Source organism: Propithecus coquereli, unplaced genomic scaffold (genome assembly GCF_000956105.1).
Source record: "Propithecus coquereli isolate 6110/MARCELLA unplaced genomic scaffold, Pcoq_1.0 Scaffold8, whole genome shotgun sequence".
Classification (NCBI taxonomy): Eukaryota; Metazoa; Chordata; class Mammalia; order Primates; family Indriidae; genus Propithecus; species Propithecus coquereli.
Genome location: NW_012154173.1, coordinates 11,585,139 through 11,607,055, shown reverse-complemented (window position 1 = coordinate 11,607,055; position 21,917 = coordinate 11,585,139). Strand labels below are relative to the sequence as shown.

Here is a 21,917-nt window from a genome sequence, read left to right as displayed (position 1 = left end):
TTTTAGATCCACCACTATGGTGCCAAGATTAACCTTGTTTTAATTCACAGGGGGAGTTTGGAGAGTAAAGCACATTTCATTCTGCTTAAATCCTACTCTTTTACTTGCATGGGTAAATAATTTATGAGATGTCTGATTCCAAGATTTGTTTTGAAAGAAAGTGTGATCGGGAACAATTAAAATTTAATTAAAGGTGAGAAACAACAGCCTGCACTAAGTTGCCTAGGTTTTCCTTATGGTTCTTTATGATTAGACAATGCACCCCCAGCCTACCCCATGGCCTCGCTCTTTGGCTCCACTAGCGGCACCTGGCCATGCTGAGAGGGTCACACATTTGCCTCAGCAGTGGTCCTCCCAGCTACAAAAAGGCTTCTGATTCATGGAAAGAGATGAAAAGAAAAACCAGCTCTGAGACAGGGAAAAACTCAGTCATCAGGCAGATTTTTCTTTGAAAATTTTGAATTCCCCGTTTTCTCCCCCATTTTATGTGAGAAAAGAACAAGAGAGTGACAAGATAAAGAGAGCAGATGCACACACAGTGCCTGCACTCCATGCAGCATCTGTCACAGGCCCTTCCTGTGTTTTAGTCTCTTTGAACCAAACATCCAAAACCAAGCAGCACATTAAAATTACTCATCTGGGTAACTCAGAAAAGCCACTGAAATAATTACACAGAAACCACAAAATAAAGAACAACCCACAAATGGCTCAAAGGAAGAGCTGGGCAATGTGTAGTAGGGCTAGGGGAGATTCGTATCCAGTGTCCAGAAGGAAAAGCAAAACCATTCACTCTCACCCCTTAGATGAGGTTTTTCCTTACTCAATCCAGGACATACATCGGATCATCTCTGCTCCCACTAAATTCCAGATGTCTAAGGTGCTGATTCTTCCCTAAACCCTTTGCCAGATTTCTCTACTGGATGTGGGTTGGAGTCTTTCAATGTAAGATGAGGAATAATTATTCTCACTGACATTGTTGACATATTCACCAAACAAAAAACTATGGAGAACTCAAGGTCTGGGAGCCTTTATTAATGTACTATCAGCCTCAGCTCTACCAACAAAGCCATCCACATGTCAGACTGTGTGGTATCAGTATCACCTCCAAGCTCAAGTGCTTCTCCAAAGCCTTCAATCAGAGTAGATAGGAAAGACTCTGATGGAGTGAAATCTCGATCACAGGAAACAACTCCACACCTTCTGTTTAATCTTAAAACCCAAACAGATTCCTCTTACTTGTAGATGAGACTTTCACATGTCCTCTCCCATAAAGAACAAGATGGCAAACTTCCTGACATAAACTGGCCACGTGATTTTCATTCCCAGAAACCACTACAATGACCTAAAAAGCCTATTAGTTAATTACAGCCAGAAAGTACAAAACAACCCCACTCAATGAATCAGTTTATTTAGTTATTTGGGATGCATTTTTAAGCTAACCCATCTCATAAAACTGTTAGAATACAATGCTGACTAGTCAAAGTTAATCACTGTGTAAATCTAGATTAATATTTTTTTATTACAGAGGCAGATGACTATGGCTTCCTCTCCTTAAGATGTTCCAAACTAAGCATCTCTCTTCTCTGTTATAGAGAGAGTAAGGAACTCTAATTGAGTATATTTTTAAGTAGTCGAGTGGATTCAATGCTGTTCTTTGAAGTAGTAGTCTTGGTCTTTCTTTTTTTTTCTTTTTTTTTTTAAATATTCTACAATGTATATCCCCACACAGAATCTGGATAGTCACCATCTGAGACAGAACACACACCAATCTCTTTAATATGCTTCAAAACTGAGCATTCATTTTGCAGTATGAACAGTGGCCATCTAATTCTACCTGCACTTCAAGTACTTCACCACAAAGTCTATCTTGAACTGGGAGCTCTGCAGCTTCTGGAAGTTCACATGTGAGGAGAAGCTAAAAGAGATCAAGTGATGTATCTTATCACATTATACCTTTTGCCTTGACTTCCAAATGAGTTAATTTTCCTCTCAAAGTAGTTTATCTTACCTAGGTTATCTAAGCCTAGATTTCCTCTTACTGATTGCCCATTCCTTTATTTCTAGGTGTTTATCTCTGCATTAAAAACTCAATTAAATCTTTTCAAATATATTCCATCTCTGTTTTTTTTTGGAACCAGACAAGCTATAATTAAATTAGTGCCTCATTTCTGTAAGCTTCTCCCAAAAGAAAACAAATTCATTGAGCAAAGTATATAGAAAAAAAATTTTTTAATTATATTATCTAAAGTTTTTCTAGCTAGAAGAAAAAAACCCTAAAAGATGGACAACCTGACACCTTTAAATATCAAAATACCCCCCACCCCTTCCTTATAGGCCTCCACTTACTAGAAAGGAAAACAAAATCAAAAATGATGCAAGCTAGTTTTTTAAAAAATTCTTCCTTTTTGTTCTATGAGGTGGCATTAAATATGTCCACTTCCTTATCCAGCTTTCCTGACTCTAACTTCTCCTTCCACATACTAGTGCAAAACAACTCAAATAATTTATCTTCTAATCCAATGACAGCTCATGTTTCACTAAAATCCTCTCCAAATTGTTCAACTTTACCTCTACTGAGATAATGGCTGTGCAAATGCTGTGAAGAACATTCTGTTTAAAAAACGTTGACTGGATGTCATGTTCACACTATTGTAGACACCATATCAGGAACTTGAAATGTAATGATGAACCAAACAGACATGGTTCCTGCCTTCTTGGAGCTTAAAGTTCAGAGGAAGGAATTGACTCAGCGACAAAAAAATGAGACATTCCAAACCAATGTGGAGAAGGTCATGACATTGGAAAGGTAGAATGTAACCACAGAGGGAGCCCATAGAACTCAGGTACAGAGTGAAGGTACAGAGAAAAAGCATGTCATGTTGAAGAACTGAAAAAAAAATTCAATCTGACCTGAATCTACAGAGGAAGAGCACAGAGGTGAGACCGGAGTGACAGGCGAAGAATTCAACAAGGGAGTGGTGGTTCCAGGGCCAGCGTGCAGGGCACTGGAGGCGAGTCAAGACTGAGGAAGGGAGAGATTAGCCAGGAGGATAATTCAGTAACCCCGGTGGGGGATGGTGCCGGCCTGGACACCGGTAGTGAGGATAGAGAGATTTGAAGTGTCATTAGGAGGTGAAGTCAACCACTAATTGGATAAGGAAGTAAGAAGAAGTCAAGGATGATGCCCATGTCAGTGGTTTGGCAACTGTGTGGGGACTATATTTTGAGGCAGAAGGCAGAAGAAGGGATTATTGGGGAAGAGCATAGGTGAGAATTCCAGGTTGGCTTTGGGACATAACTAAATTTGAAGAGACTGCAGGCAGCCAAGTAAAGATGTCCAGCAGGCTGCCAGACTGCTCTGAAGCTCAAGAAAGGAATATGGGCTGGGTTTAGGTTTGGAAATTGACATTATATGGAATTAAATAAATGGGTGTTGTTTAAGAAATGCAGTGTGTGGAGAAGGGATGGACAGAGAAAGATGAGTGGGGTGTGAAGAAGAAAACCAAGGTCAGCCTACTGCAGAGGAAAGAGCATGTTAGGAAGGAGGGATCAGTAACTTCAGACCAGCCAAGACATAGGGAAAATGAAGAATGAACTCAAGAGCACTTTAGATTTAGAGTCAAAGAGATACTTAGCATACGTGGCAATGGTATTGATTCAGGAAGGTAGAAGAGCAAATGGGGGGAGGGGTAAAACTTAAAATGTTATCGATGACCCTATAATGGCCAAATCCAATATTATCTTTTAGTCTTCAGTCTTATTTGCCCTCTCTCTGGCTGTGCTGACCACTCGCTCCTTTAAACCATGTACACATCACAATGCCTTGACTTCCCCTTCTTCTGCTTCACACTATCCCTTCTCAGACTCTTTGGTGAGCTCTTCTTCTGCCCAAAGCTTCAGTGTTGGTGTTCTCTACATCAGCAATACTCAAAGTGCTGATCTGTGACAAGATATGGAGTTTGCGTCAGGATGTTAATCAATGCAATGCTTCCTTCATCGAAAAGTCTTGCTAACATTTAAAAAAAAGCTAAAGAAGGCAGTATGCTTAGTGACACTATTGATTACAGTCTGAAGCAAATCCTTCTCTTATCCTGGACTTGTAGTAAACAGTTGGTGGACTATATTTTGAGTAGCAGTGCACTAGAGTTTTTCCACCATAGGCTCTCAGTGGTTGGTAGTATCTTCAAGAGGGATTTCAATGATACCCTACAGGCTGATAATTCTAAAGCTTTATTTTCTGATTTCTTGACCTGAGTATCTCACTGTTTGCTAGATCTCTCTACCTGAATACTCCATGGACATCACAATGAAACTTGTCCCAAAATGAATCCTCTCTATTAACAAGTTTGACTAGTGGTACCAGTTAACTATCCCATTTTCCAATCCAGAAACTCCTTACTGGCTCTATCAAATGAAGACTAAGTTCCGTGGGTTTTACTCCTAAATACTTTTTGCCTAAGTTCACGTTCTTGCCTCAATTCTTGCAACAGGCTATTTCCCAGGACTGCTACCCTCAGTTTTTCAGCTCTCCTCTGCACCACCACTGTGGAGAGTTTTAAAACCGCTCCAAAGTCCTCGTATGGAACAGGATGGACAGTCTGGATTTAAAGACACTGAGCTACAGAGTCAACTGCCACATTTTGAATGTTGACTGCCCTACTAAGGGTATGACTTTGCTACTTACTTATCCCTTGCATAATTCAGCTTTATCAACTATAGAATGGGAATAAATGGCATAAAGATAAAACTAGCATATGTGTAGAGGTACGTCAAACTGTGCATGACACTAGCACTCTGTGATGTTAGCTATCTTAAAAAAAAAGAAAGTCCCACTGAGTTACTCTTCAACAACCTTCTCTTTACTCTCTTCATAGTCTACTTCAGATAGACAAACGTAATTATCTCAGTTCTCTGAAAGTGTTTCATGACTTAGCACATGCTGTTTTCTTTTCTTAGAATGCCTTTTCTCAACTCTCGGCCTGTTCTGTCTGTGAAATTCCTATGAAGAGAAAGTGCAAGCATATTTGTGAATTCTATAAATTTTGGTCCCTCCTTTATAATTTATGTACTCTTATCTCCATTATAGGGTTATACAATTTTTTCAATTATTTATATTTGCAGCAGATAATAAACAATTTGACAGAATAATTCTGAGCAAATATCCACCAGTCCTACTCTGGGAGAGCAGAACCTAGTGGTGTTCATGTTCGTAATCTGAGAGCATAGTGAGCATCTAGAGTGCAAGGTAGACATTAAAAAATCAACGACGATGGAAAGAATGAGTGTTTCTCCAGTTTAGCTCTTACTCTATTAAAGCTACGAAGCTTATTCAATTGTTTATACTAGCTAGTCAAAATATTTATAAATGAGAAATCGCTGTAATTACTTTAAAAGCCCATTTAAAAGTTAATGTTTACATATTTGATCATAAAATATTAAAATCTACGTAAGATCATTAAAATTCTACATTTGCAAATACTACAGAAGATTTCCACAAATTCCTCAATATTACAAAGAAAAAGAACTGGAACTTGAAAGGATCCACCTAGTTGCCCTCAGTTCCTCTTGTTCCCTGAGCTAATAACTCCCGCTCAAGCCCTGGGTAAGTTACTTCCATTTTTTCAGTTCTCAGTCTCCTTATTTATCACATTGAAGACACAGCCTAGATTACTTAGCTTAAAAATTCTATTATCTATGCATGTACAACACTTTCCAGATCCTCAAATAGATGAGTCACCTTCAGACTAATTCATATAAAACACCTCAGGCAACTCCAACCCTCAGAAACTACCAGGGTTTTTCGCCCAGTATATCTAGCCCATATCCTCATCTAGTTTTTACTTCTCACGCCTCCCTCAACATGTTTTCTATTTACTTATACATATTGCCAAATAGTTTTCAAAAGGTTTGTATCAATTTAAATTGTGCCAGCTTTATCATAATCTTATACACGTTGGTTGTCATCATTTTAAAGTCATTGCTATTCATGTGTACAACAGTAGCACATTTTAATTTGCGTATCTTTGAGATGCTTGTATATATTTGCTTCAAAATTATATTTCCTTCTGTGAACTCACCAAATCGTTGGCCAATTTTTTATATTCCTTTTTTAATTTATATAAAATAGTTTTAACCCTTTTTCATATCTGTAGATACTTTCCCCAGCCTGATATTTCCTTAAATTATGCCTTCCTTCACAGAAGCTTTTTATTTTTATGGAGTTTTGCTGCACGGCATGGAGGCCCGGTTGACTCCTTGAAGATTTAGGGATAAGCATTCACATTTGTTCTAAAGGTAGCAGCGGATTTCTGATCTAACTTTACACCCCTGGGACCACCTACGCCAGCAGTAGCTGTAAAGGGAGTGGAACACAGGTTCCTGCAGGCTACCTTCTCTGTGCTTTGGGAGGATGGGGCCCTCCTTATTCAATCTAAGTCAAAGTGAGGTGAAAGACTACTCCCCGTAAACAGAATTAAGTAACTGAACTCCTAGCCAAGCGGAAGCTCTCGCCACATGTACAATGACATTGGATGGAGGCCAGGGGAGCTATGATCTGAATCTGTCTGCTAAGACACTCCAGCTTACAAAATGAAGTGCAGAGCCTTTTGAGAAATCCTCAGAAAAATTATCTGAATTTAGTGAACATGAGACATGCTAATCGATAATTACATTCTATTTGTGGCTATGAGGGACTCAGATAAAAAGAACAGAGCATATCACTTCCCTAAATGCAGATGCTGTCCTGTTTGAGACTCAAGCCTTAAAGTACAACGTACAAGCGAGCGTGAGGCAGATGCCAGACAGCAACTGACACAGAGGCCCCCTTGGACTCCGAGACTCAAAAATCAACATAGGTAGAAGCAAAAGTCATCTTAACAGACGACATGGCAAGGCAAAGTCAGGAAGACTGAAAGAAAGAATGCAGAGAGGGTGAACTCTAACACAAGAAGAAGAGGATAGCTTCCCCCACAGGGAGGCGGATGCATCCAATTGTGCTACTGGCCAAAGCAATCCTATGCATCCATTGGGCATATTTCTGCTTATGTTAATAGTTCTTTAAATTAGTTTTCCTGTGCTGGGAAAACTGTTCTGTGAAGCTGAGTTTTATTATATTACTTTAAGGTAAATAAGTAGGATTGTACGTTACTCCAGGGATGGACATGGGGAAAACCAGATTTAATCAAAATTACCCAGAACTTCTCTCAACCAGCTACACTGTGAGAGGCGAAGGCAGTGAAACTAACCAGTGGGGCAGGAGGGGGCAGGTCACAAGTTTATGGTGGAGCAGAGAGAGCAACTTGCCTACGCTATTTAATTTTAATGTTTTCTTTCTTTTTTTTTTTTTTTTGGGTGCCTACAGTCTAGAGCAGGGGTCAGTAAATTTTTCCTGTGATAGACAGTGAATATCTTAAGCTTTCCGGGCCACATGGTCTTTGCTGCAACTATTCCATTCTGCTGTCACAGTGGCACATAGAAATGCAAAATAGGACACAGATTTCCTTTTGGTTGATACCAGCACCAGACACATGCATCTTGAATGATTTTTTGTTTTCATCTCTAATGTGACAGCCAGATGCAGGCACCCTAATGAAACTGGTGTAAGATAGGCACTGCCCAGGTGTGGGGCGCTTGGGACACTTGCTTACTGGGCTCACTGTAGTCACGGAATCTGGAGGACACAATCACTAATTACACGAGCAGGCAAGCACACCAGTGACACCAGGTAATGAGCTGCTTCTGAGAAAAGAAAAACTCAACAACCTTACCATTGTCGCACCATGCTGTTCACTACACAGGAAAACTAGGAAGTTTAGGCAAATGGAAGAAGGGCATGTAGGTCTTTCACATTGGACCCTGAGGTTTTCCCTGATTCAAAGTGACCTCTAACAGCTGAATCTGATAAGCCTTTCTAACACACCCACCTCTAATCCTCTAGACAACACTGTGTAAGACCGGTCTTCTCTTCTGTGAGGCAGCTGCGGAGGACCACCTAGATTCAACCGCTATTGTCAGAGACCCTCAAATTGAAGCCCCAAATTCCTATTATTCTCAAAGCTCTAAAGAAATTCCAGTGGTTGCCTAAACTTCATGCTTGAGTTCTCATATGACTGAATGCAATACCATTGAAACCAAATGCTCGCAACAGAGAATGTATGTGTATGCACACATGCATTCAGCCAGCTTGTTTTTTTTTCTTGATAAAAGGGGAACAGTGTTGGAAAACTCCTCTTAAAATGTCTTAATATAACTTCTTTTTTTGTTTTTAAACAATCTTTGAAACAAATTAATTTAAAGTCATCTTAGCACTGGATCTAATCTGTCCACACCACCCTTCACTACTGAAGTTTGGGGAATGAATGGGGTTTTCTTATGTTGTGTTTTTAATGGTCATTAATACCACCTCTATACTGACAATGGACCACAACCTCCAACATTGCTGAGGTTCTCTCTGTCGCACCACTGGGCACCTTTCCCTTCCTACAACCGGGCACTGGAGGTTGCGGCATTCTGATTCAAGAGACACCGCTATATCTAACATTTTGGTTTTCAAGTTTCCTAAATAGCTAAATGCATTTTCCTGCTAATTTTCTTAGAAGACTCCCACACCTCCTCTTGTGTTAATCTGTGGGTTTGGCAACTTCTGCTTGGACTCGATCTTAAACGTCTGAATGAAGGGTAAATATGTAATGTTTCTCTTCTCAGGGAGTCGTATCTCTGGCCGCTGTCTCTGGTCTGCTGACCACTGACTCTGATTCATCCTTCCCTCATGTACGATCACATTTCACCAATACCTGTGGCCAGAGCCAGCCTCCTGGACATGCAACCTGTGCACTCACGCAGGGCTTTGTGTTCAGATGCCACCCATTAGGTAGCTGGTCCTGCTTGTGGCTATCACAAACACATTCCTAAGCCTGGGAAGCAAGTGCTACCTTTGGATTCTGTGGTAAGACAGGGTACCTTCTATGTGCCAGGCAATGTGCCCAGCACCAGGGATCTGACCAAGCAAGATGACAGTTCCTGCCCTCATGCAATCTTTAATGCTGCCTGTATTTGTTATGCACCAGGGGTGTGGTGAGGAATAGCACGGGGCAGCTTGCTACTCTTCCATTACCAAGTCTGCTTCATAGCCGTCACAGGCAAGGAAACTGGCTTCTCATTCACCCAGAAAATAGAAGCAACCACTTTGCACTCTCCTCACCTGGCTCTACCTGCCTGCCAGTACTTTGCATAGGACTTTCTGTGATCCTAAGGCCAACCCCCCTCCTTTGGGCACAAGAACCCAGCCCCTCTCACCGCCTCCAACCAGTGTCCCCTCCCTTGTGGATTCTCCGCATACGTATGCAGGCTAGACATGTTTCCTGCCTAAAAAGTATCCCCCACTTCTCCCTCTAGGTTCTGCTCTATTTCTTTATCACCATGTAGTATATAACAAAAATCACTGAAAGAACTGTGAATTCCTGCTGCTTAAACTTCCTCTCGCCCCTTTTTCTCTTGAACCCACTCCCATCAAGCTATTTTCTCCAACACTCCCCGCTTTGTCAAGTTCACCAATGGCCCCCCTCTGTCAAATCCAATGGTCAAGTCTCAATTTCCATCTTTCTCAGCCTTTTGCATCACACACAGCCAATCACGCCTTCCTTCTGCAACTCTTCCATCCCTCAGCCTCTGGAAGGCCCGTGCTCAGCTCTCTTCCTGCCTCCCTGGTTCCTCCTTCCCCGTCCCCTCCACTGGCCCTTCCTCCTCTCTAGTTGGCTGATGCTGGGAGGCCCCGGGCTCAGTACTTGGCCTCCTTCCCTTCTGGATTTGCACCTACACCTGTCACTCATCCATGCACACAGCTTTAAATGGCATCTGTATGCTGAAGACTCACAAATCTAGGCCCTAAACTATCTTATGATCATCGGACTTATTTATCCAACAACTGAACTTACTTGCCACTTCCCTTAGGTTCCTAATGGGCATCTCAAATCTCATCTCTTCAGCACCACCCTTTCTTACTGCCATTTTCCCATCTTAATAAATAGCAAGTGAACTTTTCCAGCTGTTTGGGCCAAAAACCTCAGTGCCATCCTTGATTTCTCTCTTCTCCTCTCCCTTACATTTAACCTATTGACAAATCCTGGAAGCTCCACCTTCTGACTCCTTTAGAATCTGACCACTTTCTCCACCTCCACCTCTGCCCCCGAGCCTGGCCACCATCACTTCTTACCTGGACATGGAAATCATCTTCTAGTTGATTGCTCCACGGCCCCCTTTGCCTTATTACAACTTATTCTATGCCCACGACCAAAGAGAATATCTTTAAATGTAATGAAATCATGCTGCTCTTCCGCTTAAACACAGCTTATCTCATTCAAAATAAAATCCAAAGTACTGCCCGTGCCCATGAAGACAGCTATGATGGCTACAAGGGCTTCTCTTCCTCCTTAACCTCACCCCCGACCTCCTTGCTCTCCCAGATGGCTCCAACCACACTGGCCTTCTTGGCGCTCGCTGAATCCACCAAGCACAGTCCTGCCTGCAGGCCCTGGTAACAACTGTTTCCTTTCTCCAGAACACTCTTCCCCCAGAGAGGGAGGTGGCCATCTCCTCCCCTTCTTCAGGGCTCTGCTGAAGCATCACCCTGCCTGACAATTCCTCTGAAATAGCTTCCTGCCCAGCGCAGCTCTCCCTATCCAGCTGTCCATCCTTCCAGGCACTTCTCACTACCAGATGCATTGATTGCCACCTTCTCCTGCAGGTTTGAGGACAAAGGAGAGCAGCTTCCTAGGACCAGGGCTGGCTGCTGACTCCAGAAATAGGACCTTCTTTCCTTTCACTGTTTGGGAAATAACCCATCTGCAGACAGAGTGGCTCTTACAAATTTTGGTCCATCTGCACATGCTCCCTAACTTACAGGACAGAACATGGAAATTCATTAGTTCAATTTTTGCTGTAATAGCATAACAAATTAAGACTTTAAGGTCTATGTACATTCCAGAATGGCCTTGGTAACTTGCAATTTATATAATTATCTGGATGTTATCTGGACCTTAGGTTCCTCAACAGAAAAATGCGGATAGCATCATTGTGAAGATTCTAAATGCTAAAGTATCTTGTACAGCCAAGTTACTATTATTGCTGTGTTAAGTGAATTGCTCAAAGTCACCTGTCTAGGTTCAGTAATCTTATTTGTGAAGACGATTACGAAGTGATCTTCCAGTTCAAAAATGCTTTCATCCTTTAACGAAATTTAGATGTAAGTGTGCTCCAATGGAAATGACACCCTGTCATTTTAAATGGCCTATTTCTCTAGCCTTGAATAAATATCCCTTCCCCTTCCTCTGTCCCTCACTCATTCATTCCCATTTTTCAATGCTGAGGATAAATTTCACCTCCTTTATTACTTTTTTTCTCCAAACACTTTATATAAGAAATCTCTGCTCCTGCATTCTTCCTGAGCACTTTGTTTCTTCTTCTAGCATGGCATTTCTAAAATTGAATTTTTATTAGGTTTGGCTGTACACATAGCTATTTTCTTTAGTAGTAAAATGTGCCTTGAAGACAGGGAGTAACCCTCTTGCTTTCTGTATCCTCACAGAACCCAACAGTACTTTGAGAGTAAGAGATGCCCAATGACTAGCTAATGAAACATTGAAGCATATCATCAAACCCTCATTTTCATATGTCAGTAGAAGAAACCATGTTTTCTACTTTTCCTTCAATTTTGGAACAGTGTGATAAATTTAATAGCACGATTAAGGCATACTTCTCAAGGGAAGTGTGCATTCTTTGTAATCTTTACCAATAGCAAAGCTGAGTCCAGGGAGGTAATCAGATGAACAAACGCACTGAAACACATACTTTAGGAAAAACACTAAATAAGAAACTAGAGAGGAAAGAGACTCCAAGCAAAGCCTTCAGTTCTCAGGATGCTTGAAGGGAGGATATTTAAAAGGTAGTCAGGGATGGAAGATAAAACAAATTGCAGAAGCTAAAAATAATATCCATGGTAGAGAAAGTGAATGTTTACATTGGGAGGTATTTTACAATTGGCAATATGCTTTTTTATTTAAAATAGCCAAACTGAAACTAATAACAAGCTTATAAATTAGACAGGGAAGGTCTGGAACTTTGAGTAGAAAGAAGATGGAGTGGTGTGCTCTTGGGGGGCTACAATTATATGAGGATCCTGAAGAGGTTTTTGTGAGCATATTAACCACAAAGGTGATATTTTCAAAATTGTGGATGGAACACAATTTGCAAAGTAAGTGCTTCCTGAGCATGGAGTGGTTGTGGTGAATCTTTTCTCTGGCTCTTTGTCTCATTGAATAAAACATTTTAATTCCTATTTTCTGAATAATTGATAGCCTACCTTTCTCAAGAAGAGTTTAAGATAACCCACCAAATATATACATAATAACTACATAGCAATCTTTTAAAAAAATGAATCAGTACATTAGAAAAATTTGAGCCAGAAAGGTAAAGCAAAGCCAGGGAGAGAGTGGTCCACATAGATCTTCTAGCCCTAAGGTATGCACTCAATGCAGGGGACAGGCATGGAGAGTTCTCTTACTCATGGGCCGTGTAATATAAGACAAACCAATTTCTCAACAAAAATGTAGGTGCTCCTAGTACAGAGATGAGATGGAAATGCCCCACAGGACTGGTCACTGAGGGACGTTGTGGAATGCCAGGACCATATCCGCACAATAAGTAAAACAGCAAATTTCATGAGATGCCTACTTCTAAGGCTAATTATAGCTGATTAACTCGAGAGTTCATGACTTCAGAGCACAGACCGCTGGGATGAGGCATCTTATTTATTTTAAGGGTAAAGTTTAAAATATCTGGAAGGATGGGGCCATTACATACCATTCTGCTATCTGACAAAAACAAGGTCCTCCTTTGAGTCTTGCAGCAATGAGGTATGAGGTTATACTAATGTGTTACTTTGAGTGCGATGACTGGTCGCTGGGTTGAGTGGAGACCCTTATGCTTTACTAAGTTAGCCCTGCTGAGAATAGAAATGACATTCTCTTATGAAAATTAGGGGGCAACCAAGCAAATATTCCTGGACATGGAAGGCCACAATCCTGAGGGAAGGCCCATTAAATTTCCCAAAAAGCACTTGGGATCTACACAGATCTACAATGTAATGGCCCATCAAACTTTTGGAGTTACATGTGATAGTGTGGCTTTGATAATTTAATACTGGGAGATTTTTTTAATCAGATCTTGGCTAAACAAACAAAAAACAGGACCTCAGCAAGGCCTCAAATAAATTACATTATATTATTTTAGATTTTCAGTGAATGGTACCTTATCAAAGGATAAAAAACTTAAAAGTAAAGGAATCTTGATAATTTTAAGTTATCAGCCATAGAAGCCTCCCATAAAAACTTTTGTAAAATAAACTGAAAGCAAGTAAACTTGTTGACTAGTCTTATAGGGTTACTAGTAGTCTGAGACCAATAGACATTAATTTAAAGAATTGCTTTGACATTTCTACCTCTATTCCATAACTATATTCTCCTTTTACACAGGCACTAATTGAAGTCTCCTAGGTAACCTAATTCCTCAGTCTAGGTATAGTAACTAAATTAAGGGAGCTTCATTATCCCTGGAGTATAGCCATTATCCACTCTCCAGTATCCTGTGGATAACCTGGTAGAAACTTCTATTAACCTGCTCACACTTTGCAACCACTGGTTTAAATCCCCTACAGCCATTCTAGGTGAAGAAAGCCAAGGGCTTTAGTCTCTGAAACCACCGCAACATGCGATGTACAACAGTCATGAACTTCAAAAGGGAAGAACACTTTGGCTTACTGAGTGAGGCCAGGGACTTTGCCTTTTCTTATCACCTTTATAACCCCAAGCACCGAGCATGGTGCCTGGCACACACCAAGCACTTATAAACATCTGCTGAATGTCTGAATGGACAAAACAGACATTTGAGGGCCTAGTATATGTCAGTCAGTTTGCTAGCCACTTACATCATTTTATTCTCACAGTCATCCCATACACAAGAGTGGTATTGACCTCATTTCATGGAGGAATGTACGCCAAGGAGCTAAGCGACCTGCCAAGAGTACTTGGTAGAACCAGTATTCAAACCCAGGTTAGCCCAACTCCAAATCTGTAGCTACCACTCCAGTTTCTCTAAATTGTATTCCAAGAAAGAGGGGGTAGCCAGAGATGTTCAATGATAATCCCAGGGGAGAGGGTAAGGGGAGCACAGCTGGAAAGTGGTACCTGGCCAGGCATGGCTGGGAAGTACCACTGGTACATTATATTCAATTCTCAATGAATATTGCCGCATCAAAGGATCAGAAAAGACTTAAAGTAGAGGAACCCCTATAACTTTAAACATGATAAATTATGTTCTTAACTGATTCTACCTTGGCACTCATTAAAGGATAAAAGGACGTCCATCTCCATCTCTGGGAGGCAGTTGTGCTGCCAGGGAAGTGTGGGAAAGGCCACACCACATCCTTCTGTCTCCCAAGGTTGCTACGCCAGTGTGCCATCAAGAGACACTGCCAATGGCAGCTGTGCTGTTTTGGAAAAATTTAATCTTTCTGGATTCCTTCTGGATTCACATTCAGTAAAGTGAAGGTCTTAGGCAAAAGAATCTATGAAGTCACTTCTAACTGAAAATTAAAAGCTTCCCTATTGCCCAATTGCTTTATGCTAAAGTTACTCAAGTGGATTTGTAGATATGAAGAGCTGTCAATTCATAAACTGGCTACATTCTAAATATTTTTAGTCAGTTGTTTGAAACTCAGAAGCCATTTTCTTTTAGAAATGATGGCAGACATGATTTCCACACCAATCCATGACTACCAAGTCAATCAATAATCCAGATGAAATACTGCATATATATAATGTAAAATGGTAGAAAATTATACCCTTAAATACCAGTTACATAAAAGTGAAAAATAGTAAAACTTATCTTAAGTAATGGTATTGAAGAAAATGTAATTTTAATTTTACAGAGGCACTTGGTAAAATTTCTGAAAGACTCATAAGTATTTTCAAAAACTTTAGAAGGTGATGGTACTGGATAAAAATGCCCACTTTCACTTTAAAATAGATGGCTTCCTTTTTCCTTGATACAAGTAGAATTATCGCTACACTTAATGCTCCTCAGCCATGAGCTGCAAGTAGAGACATAAAAAAGAAAAAAGGAAAAAAGGAGGGCAAGGTGGAGAATGAGGTCCTTGGGGGTAAGCTGTGGCAAACTTACCCTAAGCAGGTCCATGACAGGTAACTATTAATTAGGATAAAGGAGAAGTGGGAGAGAACAGAGTCAGGAAAGTGGAAGATGAAAGAGAAAGTGTGCAATTAGCTGTTGGATCATCCGAGATATCCACAAACTGGTTTTATGATTTGGTGAATACTTACAACAAGATAACCCAAAATATGCTATGTACTTTCCCCCTCTAAGTTCAGACCTATATTATTTTATCAGTAAGTAGAGCTCATTCAAACATTCAACACATATTTAACTGAATACCTGCTAATATATGCCTTTGCCGAGTGATTAAAGAAAGTGAAGACCATATAGCTACTACCTTCAGGACTCCTTGTTTACATTTTCATTTTTCTGCTTAAAACTTTCAACACAGTGGTTTTGAGACGCGGCCTTTTACTGATTAAGAACTCCAGTTTGAAGCCAAGCTTCTGGAAGTTTAATCCTGGTGTTGTCACCAACCTCTCCATAGCTTTCCTGTCCCTAAAATGGGGATAATGACAACACTATCTAGTTCATGGAGCTGGGTGGGAATTAACTAAGTTTGAACATGAACAGTGCTTACAACAAAACCTGGCACTACTAACCACTCAAAAAATATTAGTCATTTACATTTATATATACAAAATATACAACAAAATTACTGAAATTTTCTCTGTATGTTGTCTGGTGAAAAAAGCAAGGTACAGAACAGTCTGTATAGTATTCTATTACATGCAAGGGGGAAAAAGGTATACATACTTGAATGTGGGGAAAACAGGTGGGCGGGGCAGGTGCTCTGCGTATGTTTATATAAGCAAAGAATATCCTTGAAACTCTGCTGAAAGAAACCAAGGGGCTCCGGGTGTGGAAGATGAAGGAAGGTTTATTCTTCTCTGTAAACACTCTGTGTTTTGTTTCATGTTCATGTATTATTGTTCAGTAAATTTAAAAATATTCATTAAACAAAAGTTTTGGATATCTAGCCAGGAACAAAATTAATAGGCATTAATCCATCAATTCTACCTTATTTAAAACGTAATCCAAAACCCATTTACTAAACTATGCAATCCCAATTAAATGCAGGGAGGCAAACACGTATAACTTTGTATGTCCTCTTCTCAACCCTCTCCAACTAAAAAACTGAATCAGTAAATGCTGATGTCCTCCACCTCAATTAAACAGGGAACTTGTTACATTGATTTATGTTGATTCCCATTGGACACTTAATGCTTTCAAATAATGAATCAATTAGTTATAAAAGAAGATAAAATAATGTTTCAGGGGGTAAACTAAGTCAATTAGCTCAATAATACATGCTTTCTTATTTTGATTATTCGTATATTAATACAAATCATATGTTACGTATAAATATGAGAAAGAATCACATACTGGAATCCAATGTACTAAAATTGACTCTATAAGGCATCCCGACATCTGGCTAACTAATTGAAAAAATTAGGCATGCCAGTAATGAAGAACAAAATGGGTAAATACTAAAAGAATGAATTTTTCATTTCTTGGAAACACAGTCCAAAATTCACAGGTAACAAAACTCATTTTTACGGCATTGCTGACAATACAAAACAAAGAGTGAATTTTATTTCCATAAATTTTATAATCTCATTAAGGTTACCACTGTATATCCTCTGGGAAAAAAGAAAGAAAGAAAGAAAACAAATGCCATCAAGACAAACAAACCCAACGACCCAAAACAAACATCTGTTTTGTCTTCTCACATCTTAACAGCCTGGCTATTTTAGATACAAATATTTGTTTTGCTGACAAATGTTTCCAAAACGTTAAAATTGTTTCACTGAAATAGTTTATTTTTGAGCTGAACAAATTGCAAACTTCTCCCAAGTCCACAAGGCATCTGTGAAAATGAGCAAGTATGGCCTACAGATTTCCCAAACCGTTCCCTCGGCAAAATGTAGGCATCGAGATGCCTGCTACTGCAAATCTCAGGGTATTTCCACAGTGAACGGATGTGGGCATGTTAGGTAGTATAGACGAGACCCAAATTTCCTGCATTTAGGGGGAAGATAGCTGGCAATTTAGTTTTTCATCCTGTCACACTGAGTTCCTGTGAGAGCTCAGAGTTCTGCAACTTTGCACAAGAACATTCCCCTGTTTTTCAGGCGCTTTGCTCTAACTTTCTTGGGCCTTGGCAGGGATCAAAGAAGCAGAGGGAACAAATGGTTTCCCATGCATATTGAATTCCCTCTTATACTGATTTTTCCTCTGTCATTTGAAATTCAATATTGGCAAGATTCCCGTACATCACCTTAACCAGTAAATTGTCTGCATGCGGTCAGTGTATGTGAAGGTAGATTTCAATATCAAATTTTTGGTAAGAAATTCAAATGAACAAATCCTCTGAAAAACTGACTTTTCTATGGCATTCATTCTAAAACGTATTCCTAATAAGTAGTTAGCTTTTATTTCATTTTAACCTAAAATGTAATGTTTTACTGACCATGCACTCTTCCTTTCTGATTGCTTTGTATTATTTTAAAAATACAACGTTATAGGTGAATAGTCCTTTCATAAAAATATAGCCTCAAAATTCTTGACTAAAATAATACCTAATGTTTATTGAGCATTTAAGAGCTATGTGCCTCATTTTCCTCATCTGTAAAATTGGAACAAATAGTCCCTATCTCATGGTGTGTTGTAAGATTGCGTGTGATAATGAATGTAAAGCTCTGAGCACAATTGTGTTTAACTGTATTTTACTATGTATGATGATAATAGCTGTCATAATTATTATAATTCTAAAAGATTTTGGATAAGAAATATGTTTTCAAGTCAAATTATTTAAATACAGCATAGTGAATGGATTACAAATGGGTGTTCACATTTTGATTATACATATGAGTCATGTGATAAAGAAAAAATGTTTGAAAGAATGGTTAAGGTGCTCACAAATCACAAAATTTCATGACAATAGTCCCAAATGTTTTTATTATTTTTTAAAACATGTATTCAGTTATATTGGTAGTAATACGCCTTAAGCTGTAAGGGTCCAGTACAAGGTAATAACACACTCTGCATGCATCTCAGTGGCTAAGGGATGATAATGTTAGTTTAGATACTAGCACAAAAGGAAAAACACCTTCAAATTTCTTTTTTCCCTACCTCTCTATATTTTGAACCTAGAAAAAATCATTGACTTTGTAAAGAATTGTTTTCAAAAAAGAAATTAACAATGAGTGAAATCAATCAATTAAAATTTAAAGCAATCATGGATATAATTGTAACACTGTCTTACAGTCTTAGATTGAACAAGGGAAAAAAGTTGATTCAGATCAAAATTTTCTTCCATAGTGAGGTTTGAATTTATAAGAAACTACACACATTTTCTAATAATGGAAAACCATTTAACTGGTAAGATGTGAATAACTTGGTGACTAATATCTACTTACACCAAATTTCTAAGATTTTTTTTCTCCAATAGAATGTTTACAAATACATACCTCATTCAGAGGGAGGGTACCAATGGTAATAAAAATAAAAATATTTTGAAGTAAGTGAAAATGAAAAGAAGAACTTATCAAATTTTGTCGGATGCAACAAAAACAGTGCTTAGAGGGAAATTTATAGCACTGAACACATATATTAGAAAAGAAGGAAGATCCAAAATCAATAACTTAAACTTCAGTCTTAGGAAACTATAAAAAGAAAAGCAAGCTAACTCAAAAGCAAGCAGAAGAAAAGAAATAATGAAACTCAGAGCAGTGAATAAAATTAAACAAACAAGAAAACAATGGGAAAAATCAATGAAACTAGCTCTTTAAAAATATCAATAAAATTGACAAACCTCTGGCCAGGTTAACCAAGGTAAAAAGAGAAAATATACAAATTACTAGTATCAAAAATGAAAGAGGGCCATCACTAGCCATCCCATGGACATTACCAGGAGAATAAAGGAATAATATGAACAGCCCACAAATTAGATAAACTAAATTAAATGGACCAATTCCTTGAAAGATACAATCTACCAGAACTCACACAGAGAGAAAGAGATAATCTGAATAGGCCTGTATCTATTAAAGAAATTGAATTAACAATTAAAAACATTCCAAAACAGAAAGCACTAGAGCCAGATGGGGTCACTGATGAATTGTATGAAATATTTAAGAAACAATTATTCCAACTCTCTACAATCTGTTTCAGAAAACAGAAGTAGAGGAATGTTTCCTAATGCAGTTAATGAGGCTGGCATTTCCCTAATATTGAAATATTACAAAGACATTTGTAGACCTTACAAAGATATGAAAAAGACATAAAGATATAGACAAAGACATTACAAGATATGAAAACTATAGACTAGCATCTCTCATGACCATAGATACCAAGATCCTCAACAAAATATTAGTAAAACTGAATCCAACAATGTATAAAAAGAATTATACACCAAGACCAAGTGGGATACATTCTAGGTATGCAAGGATGGTTCAACATTTGAAAATAAATTAATGTAATCACATCAATGGGCTAAAGAAGAAATATCATATGATCATATCAATAGATGCATAAAAAGCATTTGTCAAAATCCAGCACCCATTCATAAATAAAAACTCTCAGTAAATTAGGAATAGAGGGGAGCTTTCTCAAGTTGATAAAGAACATCTTAAAAAAAAAAAAACAAAAAAATCCTACAGCTAACATCATACTTAATGGTAAGAAACTAGATGCTTTCTCCCTGATATCAAGAATAAAGCAAGGATGTCCCTTTATTACCTCTATTCAACACTATACTAGGGGGCCTAGCTAATGCAATAAGAAAAGGAAATCAGAGGTATACAGATTGGGAAGGAAGAAACAAAACTGTCTTTGTTTACAGAAGACATAACTGGTTATGTATAAAATATCAAAGGATCAACAAAAATAACAACAAAAACTCCTGGAACTAATGAGTGATTAAAGCAAGGATGCAGGATACAACATAGTAGACAAAAGTCAATTGCTTCCCTGTGTACTAGCAATGAGTGATTGGAATTTGAAATTAAAAACATACCACCATTTCCATCAACAACAACAACAACAAAAAAGCGCGAGAGAGAGAAAGAAATACTTAGGTATAAATTTAAAAATGTGTAAGATTTATATCAGGAAAATTACAAAACTCTGATAAAAGAAGTCAAAGATCTAAATAAATGCAGAGATATTCCATGGATATGGATAAGAAGATTCAGTATTGTCAAGATGTCAGTTTGTTCCAATTTGATCTATAAAGTCAATGTAATTTCAGTCAAAATTTCAGAAATTTACTCGTGCATACTGACAAACTGATTCTCAAGTTTCTATGGAGGGGCAAAAGACCCAGAGTAGCCAACACAACATTGAAAGAGAATAACAAAGTCGGAAGACAGATATTATGTGACTTTAAAACTTACTGTAAAGCTACAGTAATGAAGACAGTGTGGCATTGGTGAAAGAATAGACAAACAGATCAATGGAACAGAATAGGGAGCCCAAAAATAGCCCTACATAAATACAGCCAACTGACAAAGGAGCAAAGGCAACAAAAATAATTTTTCCACAAATGATACACAAACAACTGGACATTTACATGCAAAAAAAAAAAAAAAATCTGTCTAGACTCTGACCTTATACCTTTCACAAAAATCAGTTAAAAATGGATCAGAGAACTAAATGTAAAATGTAAAACTATGAAATTCCTAGATATTAACAGTAACACAGGAAAAAAATCTAGATGACCTTGGATTTGGCAATGAGTTTTTAGATACACCACCAAAGGAATGATCCTTGAAAGATAAAACTGATAAACTGGATTTCATTAAAATTAAAAACTTTTCTGCAGAAGATACCATTAATAGAATGAAAAGACAAGCCACAGACTGGGAGAAAGTATTTGCAAAACACATATCTGATAAAAGACTTGTATTCAAAATAGACAAAGAAATCCAATAATACAAAAACAACCTGATTAAAAAGTGGGCAAAAGATCTGAATGGACACTCAACAAAGAAGCTACCTAGATGGCAAATAAGCACATGAAAAGACGCTCCATATCATATATCATCAGGGAACAAATTAAAACAAGATACCACTACACATCTATTAGAAGGGCCAAAATCCAAAATACCAACACCACCAAATCCTGGCAACAATGTGAAGCACCAGGAATTCTTATTCATTGTTGGTGAGAAAACAAAATGGTACAGCTACTTTGGAAGACAGTTTGGCAGTTTCTCACAAAGTTAAACATAGTCTTACTATATAATGCAGCAATCATGCTTCTAGCTGTTTACCAAAATAAGTTGAAAACCTCTATCTACACAAATGTTTACAGCAACTTTATTCATAATTGCTCTGAACTGAAAGTAACCAAGATGTCTTTCAATTAGGGGTAGGGGAAGACTAGCATTGCTAATTGAAGAGCAGGCATGAATTTATTCCATACAATAAATAAATTAAAATTCTGTGGAGTGACCAGAAAATATCTTCCTATATTTCTTAAGGTAGATGGATTCTTACGTACCTCGAGATGGTGTAAGTTTTGCTTTATTAAGATAATCAATACATGGCTAACAGACTTATTTTTGAAAAATGAATGTAAAGGCACTATTTATAGTTTTTCAAATAGACTAAAATTTTGGGATTAAACTTTCATATTTTAGTTACATTATCTTTAATGTATTAAACTGTGCATCCAAAGGATAATATAGATT

The 21,917-nt window shown here is 38.3% G+C and overlaps 1 protein-coding gene across 7 annotated transcripts in view; it reads right to left on the bottom strand.

The window, feature by feature from the left end:
- EYA1 (EYA transcriptional coactivator and phosphatase 1) overlaps positions 1-21,917 on the bottom strand; it is a 326,218-nt gene that overhangs the window by 72,741 nt on the left and 231,560 nt on the right. For 2 of the 7 annotated variants that reach the window (XM_012663114.1, XM_012663117.1), the window contains one exon: positions 9,987-9,990. The exons of the other annotated variants lie outside the window; for them this stretch is intronic. In XM_012663114.1, coding sequence (XP_012518568.1) covers positions 9,987-9,990 — 4 coding nt within the window. The remainder of the gene's footprint in view (positions 1-9,986; positions 9,991-21,917) is intronic. 7 annotated transcript variants of the gene reach the window in all.